This window comes from Peromyscus maniculatus, chromosome X (genome assembly GCF_049852395.1).
Source record: "Peromyscus maniculatus bairdii isolate BWxNUB_F1_BW_parent chromosome X, HU_Pman_BW_mat_3.1, whole genome shotgun sequence".
NCBI lineage: Eukaryota > Metazoa > Chordata > Mammalia > Rodentia > Cricetidae > Peromyscus > Peromyscus maniculatus.
The window spans coordinates 55,579,433-55,586,434 of NC_134875.1; the positions used below are offsets into that span (position 1 = coordinate 55,579,433).

Genomic DNA, 7,002 nt, shown 5'->3' on the forward strand with positions numbered 1-7,002 from the left:
ACCACCCAGCTAAGATTATTATTTTAAGAGAAAAAGTGTCCATCTGTCTGGTCCCAATCGAGCCCGGCAAGCCTGTGGTTTTCTTTCCCTTACAGGGCAGCCGGCCCTAGGCGGGCATGTAGGTAGAGAAACTTGCAGGCCTGTCCAGTGCCATTAGGACCAAATGGGTGAAGGTCACCTATGTGCGTGCCCGGGCCATCCACCCTGGGCAGGGAAGAGAAACTGCAGTCGGGCACCATTATGCTGAGCAAATATATGGTGGAGTATGGGAGAGAGAGAGAGAGAGAGAGAGGGAGGGAGGGAGGGAGGGAGGGAGGGAGGGGGGGGGAGGGAGGGAGGGAGGGAGGGAGGGAGGGAGGGAGGGAGGGAGGGAGGGAGGGAGGGAGGGAGGGAGAAGCAGAATGGTTCATGTCTTGTGGAGAGACGCAGATCTGAAGACAGGAAGGTGGTGAGGAATGGGCAGATGTGGGAGGCCTGCTTGCCATCCGTGGTCAGGGTGACCTCTGGGCCTGGGCTGCTGCCAAGGGCCATGTCTGGGTCTGTTGCCCTGCAGCAGCTGAGATTTGTGTTGATGTTCATGGCTCCTGCTGCCACCCAAGGCTGTGAGGATGCGGGGATCTGGGATGACATCTGAGGCCATGTTGGTATCTGAGGGTCATGTTGCCACGGGGGCCATCTTGATCTGGGTGGCTAGCACTGCCCCAGGGCCATGGAGACATCCAGGCCCGACCAGCAGCTGAGGGCCATGTCTGGGTCCGTGGCCCTACTGCAGCAAGGTTCTGTGTTCATGTCTGTGGCTCCTATTACCACCAAAAGACATGCAAATGCTTGGAGTCTGTTGGTATTCGAGTATCATGCTGCCATTGGGGCCATACAGATCCGAGTGTCCTTCGCTGCTACCCAGGATCATGGTATCATCTGGGCTCTGGCTGTGGCTGAGAGATCTTGTCTGGGTCTGTGTCCCTACTGTAACCAGGGTCTGTGTTAATGTCCGTGGCTCCTGATACCACTGAAGGCCATGCAACTGCCTGGGTCTGGCCACCTGGGGCCATGTTGGAGTCTGGGGACCATGCTACTGATGGGCTCAGCCCATGTGGATCTGAAAGGCTTGTGCTGCCACCTGGGGCCTATGATGACATATCGGCCCAACCTGCTGTTGATAGCCATGTCTGGGTCCTTGGTTCTAGGGTAACTGGGGTCTGTGTTGATGTGTATTGCCTGTGTTATGACAGGGACCCAGGTGAACCATGCGTTGAACCATGTGTTGAGGTATAAGGGCCATGCAGAGATGGCTGCTGCCCTTACTGGCCAGATGATAGCTGACCTCACCCCTCACCACAGGCATGGGAGATCTTGCTCTGCCCCTAGCCTGAAGGGGGTGTTTCCAGAGGCCCAGACTGACCAGCTTGCCTACCACCCAGGCCCACCTGCAGGGCCTTGGGTTGGCCTACCCTAACATCTACCCCATCTATGACCTGCTGGAGTGCATGAAGGGATTGGTTCTATGCAACCATAGCTGCAGGATCTCCATGACTCTGGGCAACAGCAGGATATCTGGGAGGAGTTTTGGTGAGGGACCAGTATTGATGGTGTGCCAGAGGCCAGAGGCCTTGAACATGACCAACAACATGTTATATAATGAACATTTGCAAGTGAAGCTGTTTGGGGAAAAGGGTCTATACACTGCATGATACACTGCAGCTCCCAAGGGCACTGAGACAAATGAAGAAGCCATGGAGAGGTGGGAAAGATGAAAGAGTGAAGGGAGCTTTGTTGTTTGCCTTTTTGTTTGTCTATATTTGTTTGTGTTTTAATTCATATTCTTATTTGTATTATTTATTACTTATTTTTAAGTTTTCCTTTGTGGGGGGAATGCTACAAGGGTGAAGGGCAGATATGAAGGGACCGGGAAATGAATGGGATGGGGTGCATGATATGAAATGCCCAAAGGATCAATACAAAATTATGTTTAAAAAAAGAAAAAGGAACACTTGTGTACATGTATAGGCATACATAAGTGTGTGTTTTTATGTGGGTGTCTTTAGTTGTCTAACACATATAAAGTATGTACTGCACACTGGATAGTTTAAATCTATAGAAATTTATTTTCTCATAATCTGGAGGTCATAAATCCCAAACCAATGTGTTAAAAAGACCATATACACCTTGTAAGACTTTCTTTTTAATGCAAGGCTCTTTTAAGTATACAATTATGTTCTCTGTGAATAGGGATTATCTGACCTCTTCCTTTCTTTTTTAATCCCTTATATCTTTCTCTTGCCTTCTTCCCCACACCCTAAGACTTCAAGAAATATATTGATTTAGGAGTGGAGAGAGTAGGCACCTTATTTTCTTCCCAAATTTGGAGGAAATGTTATTTTTTTTGCCACATTTAGTATAATGTTGGCTAAATGTTTGTCACAAATAGTCTTCATTGTTTTGTCTATTCCAAATTATTCCAGGACGTTTTTGTAACTTCAAGCCATCAGTGTGCACTATTTCACCATAACAGTTTTGGGAGACTAATACATTACTATAGAGACATATGCCTGTGCATGCATATACACACTGACAATTTTTTCTGAAAATAAGATAATTTAGATTTCTAAATTATCAATTTAATACCCCCATCTTTGTGTCCCCTTTTAAAAATTTAATCGCTCACTCCAATTTGTGTTGGCCATATGCTTCTCATTATAGAGGTATTCATGGAGTGTGGTTGACCTACCAGGAGCCTCACCATTAAATAACTCCTCAGAAGCCATCAACTGTCCATAGTTCCTTGGTTAGCAGTGGGGGCTCAAGATCCCTTTCATGTGAATGCATCCAACCCTATTGGTTGAAAAAATTTGTATCTATGTTCATCCAGGAAATTGGCTTGTAGCTTTCTTTTTCTGTTATGTCTTTATCCAGATCTGATGTCAGTGTAAGAACCGGCTTCCGTTTCTATTTTGTAGAACAGTTTAAGGAGTATTAGTATTAGACCTTCCTTCAATGTTTGATAGACTTCATCAATCTGTCCAGTTCTGGGATTTGCTTGGTGGAGAGACTTTCAATTACTGTGTCAATTTCATTGCTTTTTGTGTCTTTTTAATTTGTTTATGACATCTTCTGGATTTAATTTCAGCAGGACATACGAATTTAGAAATTTATTCATTGTTTTTAGGTTTCCCATCTTTTTAGGATAAAATTTTTCAAAGTATTCCATTATCTGGACTTCATTGAATTCTGTTTTAACAACTCCCCTCTCATCTTTGATTTTATTTATTTGAGTTTTCTCTCTCTTTTGTTAGTTTGGTTAAGATGTTGTAAGTACTGTTAATCTTGAAGAACCAACTCTTTGATTGGGTATATGTATTGTTATTTTAGTTTCATTTCATTAATTTTTGCCTTGATATTTATTATTTCTAGCCACATGTTACTTTTTTTTTTGGACAGTATCTCAGCTGACCTGGCACTTGCTGTGTTTACCAGTCTGACCTCAAACTCACAGAGCTCTTCCTGCTCAGTGGTCTGGAGGTGAAGCAATTATGATAAATATACTAGCAGTCCACACCTCCAATGCTCCATAAGAGTTAACAAACGGAACACAGACAGGATTCTACCCAAGCTGGGTGCTAAGAAGAGCAGGCAGTCTTGGGATTCCCCTTTCCCCTCACTCAACAGACACTTGCTACTTTACATGGAATCTACAAAAGTTTAGGGTGGTTTCCAGTATGGGCACAGACCTCTATCCTATGATAGAAGGTAATTCACTAGGGAAGGACTTGTGGAAGAGTTGGAGAAAAGAATCCAAAGGTGATATCTCCATGTGACTTGGAAATATGCAACAGGAACCTGAACATAGGAAATTGGGGGCTCTGGAATTTGTTGGTAGGGAAACTAGCAGTTCTTAGCCTCTTTTTACAGCAGAGATGATCTATCTTCTATCCCTCAACTTGCATGACTACCTCACAGCTTTTCCCCTTTACTTAGATCCTTAAAGCCACCCATAGTAATAGCCATTAACTTTCAGTTGCTAGCAAAAGCCTTTCTACAGTTAAAAATGAAGGTAATCGTAGGATAAAATGGAACAGAATTATTCAACACTTGGTATTGTTTCCAGACGGGATATAGATTCTGCTTTCATAAAATTGCTATGCTCTAACAACTGAAGTTGTCTCTTAAGATGCACTTAACTGATTTTAGAAACACAGATTGTGTTCAAGGAGATTCTCTGTTTTAAATTTTTTTCCAGAGAAAAATTCAAGCAAACTAGAATGTTCTAAAAATAGTTTGTAGCAATTGAATGTATGCAATATATGCATTGCATCCAGCACAGGTGAAAATGGTGTGTGTGTGTGTGTGTGTGTGTGTGTGTGTGTGTGTGTTACCGTGCCAGTTTCAAACATTTAGTTCAAAAATAAAATTTCCTGCTTTTCAAAAATTGAGGTATGAAAATTTGTTGTTTTGAAAGAGGGTCTCATTCTGTGGCCCAAAATGATTTGAAATTTACTATGTACTCTACACTGGTCCTACCTCATGGTGAATCTCCTACTTCAGCCTCCCTAGTGCCATGATTTCAAGAGTGAGGCACCAGTTGTGGCTGAGACTCATTAATATTTAAAAAGAAAATAAAGAGAAATTAATAGAAAGAATCTATACAGATGTAAAGAACGGAGAAAGCAGAACGCCAGGGTGAGGGTGTGGTGGTGCTGAACCAAGAAGGATGGTGCAGACTCTCCCTGGTAACAGGGAAGGGAGAAGTCCAACCTCCAGACGGTGAGGCCACTTGTGGGTACTCAGATTGGCGAGGATCTGGATGAGTGACGGGTGGGGCGTGACTTGAGAGCTCATAGAGGGGAGCTGGGGCGGGGCCTCCTGTCGCACTGGCCTCCTGAGCAGGGGAGCTAGCTTGGCAGTGACGCGGGGCCCTCACGTGACCCGGGGCTGCAGAGCGACGCAGCCTTGGGTGCAGTCGTCACTTGCGTCTGGTCTCCAGCTCCGCGCTTCCCTGCGCAGGGCGGGCTGGCATCGGGCCCTGGGCGAGCGGCGCAGGTAAGGGGCCCGCACGCAGCGGCCCTAGGGCCACAGCCTCCCGGTGCGCCGGAGCGCGCTGCAGGACGGCGCGGCGGCCCCGCGGCTTTGTGCATGGCAACGAGAACCGCGGCTGCGCCCGGGGAAGGGGCGCCCCTGCTTGCGGGCGGGGATGGCGGGGGTCTCGGGGAAGGGCCGGCTGGGCGGCTGGCAGAGACCAGTGCTAGACCTAGCCCTGGAGAGCATGGAAGGGGACGGGCTGCTGGTGGCTGTGGGAGGCGGGAAAGGATGGGCAGTGGGGGTGCAGGCGGAGGAGGGGGTGCGGTACTGATCTCCGCGCTGAGTCGCTCCCATCCCACCCTGTCTGCAGGTCTGCAAGCCGAGAGTCGCGGCGGCGCGTCTGGCAGGAGAATTGAGAGGAGGACTCCGCGGCGAGGGATAGGCCCAGGTCGGTTCAGGGCAGTGTGTGTGTGTGTGTGTGTGTGTGTGTGTGTGTGTGTGTGTGTGTGTGTGTGTGTTGGGGGGCGGAGTGGGGGAGGGGAGGGTTGGAGGAGCGTGCGGAAAGCCTTGTCTGGAAAGTCAGCCCTCCTCGCATCCATTCCTTCCCACCTTCCATCCCATCCCCCTCGTTCTACCTCCCATCTACCCCACCACCTTCCACCATCCCCATCCACCAGCTCCATCCTCCATTTTGATGGCTGCAAAAGCCTTGGAGATAGATCAACGGGGAAAATGGTGGGTTGTGGGGAGAGGGGATGGGACTGGGGGCCCTCTAGAGGGCGTGTTGGGCCTTTCAGGTAGGAAAATAAAATTTGAAAAACAAAGTAAACATATGGACACTCAGAATAGTGAATGTTGGAAAATGGGCCTCTGTCCTCGGTGCTGAACCTTTCAACAATTCCCTTGTCTTCTAGGAGAAATGGAATCCAAAGAGGAACAAGAAGTAAAAAATCTCAACATGGAAAATGACCATCAGGAGAAGGAGGAGAAGGAAGAAAAGCCACAAGAGGCTAACAAAAGGGAGCCGCCCGTGGCCCTGCCTTTGGAAACAGGCGAATACAGCGTGCCTAGAGGAAGTCGCAGACGCTTCCGAGTCAGGCCGCCCATTGCCCACTATAGATGGGACCTGCTGTATAGGGTTGGAGAGCCCCAGGCAAGGGTGAGACAGGAGAACGTGGAGAGGTTTGGGGAGGATGTGAGGCAGCTCATGGAGAAGTTGAGGGAAAGGCAGCTGAGCCATAGTCTGAGGGCGGTTAGCACTGACCCGCCCCACCACGACCACCACGATGAGTTTTGCCTTATGCCCTGAATCCTGAAGTTCTCTCTGAAGAGAATATGGGGACCCCTGCTTCTAAAACGTACATGTTTGTGATGCACTGTTGTAAACTTTTTGATGTTACTTGTTCCCCATGGGTCTCCACTTACCGCCAGCTTCTAATTGAAACTTGTGTTTTTGATTCAGTCTTAAAATTTTTTTGTTAGCAGAATTTATCTAATGCATGGAAAGATGCTCATTATATATTGTGGAGCTAATAAAGCAGATTTAAAAAGCAATCTTAGTATTTATTATTTAAAGGCTACTTATATATACCACACACAGTGGGAAAGTGGGTGGAATTCAATTGTAAAAGGATTAATACTGGGACTCATTTCTGTGAGAGTAAGGCAGACAAACAAGACATTTTAGTACCCTGGGGGCCCCCATTTGGTTTTGGTTATACCCATCGCCCCATGGTATAATAATACACTTTGCAACCTATTCCTTTCAACTGTGTGGTATACTCACTTCCTTCTCCTCACAATGCACCCAGCAATCCCTGAACCCCTTCAGGCCCTCACCTGCGTGCGTCATGGTACACATACATACTCCCATCTCTGAACAAACAATAGTGTGTTTTCCCACTTACCCCTGGTAACAATCACATTTAAATCATTTCTATTTAAGTGAATTCTCCAGGTATCTGGGTGTGGAGAATAGAAGGTCTG

The 7,002-nt window shown here is 47.2% G+C and overlaps 1 protein-coding gene across 1 annotated transcript; it reads left to right on the forward strand.

Annotated features, from left to right (window-relative positions):
- The first annotated feature begins 4,878 nt into the window (after nucleotides 1–4,878).
- LOC102912852 (protein BEX2) lies at nucleotides 4,879–6,570 on the forward strand. Its single transcript, XM_006995957.3, has 3 exons — nucleotides 4,879–5,037; nucleotides 5,387–5,464; nucleotides 5,931–6,570. Exon 3 carries the CDS (start codon nucleotides 5,936–5,938, stop codon nucleotides 6,323–6,325), a length of 390 nt encoding a protein of 129 aa, XP_006996019.1. The 5' UTR covers nucleotides 4,879–5,037; nucleotides 5,387–5,464; nucleotides 5,931–5,935; the 3' UTR covers nucleotides 6,326–6,570.
- Nucleotides 6,571–7,002: the final 432 nt, after the last annotated feature.

What these genes read in the sequence shown, in the direction of transcription:
- LOC102912852 (XM_006995957.3), top strand. Translation starts at nt 5,936, where the DNA reads ATGGAATCCAAAGAGGAACAAGAAGTAAAAAATCTCAACATGGAAAAT.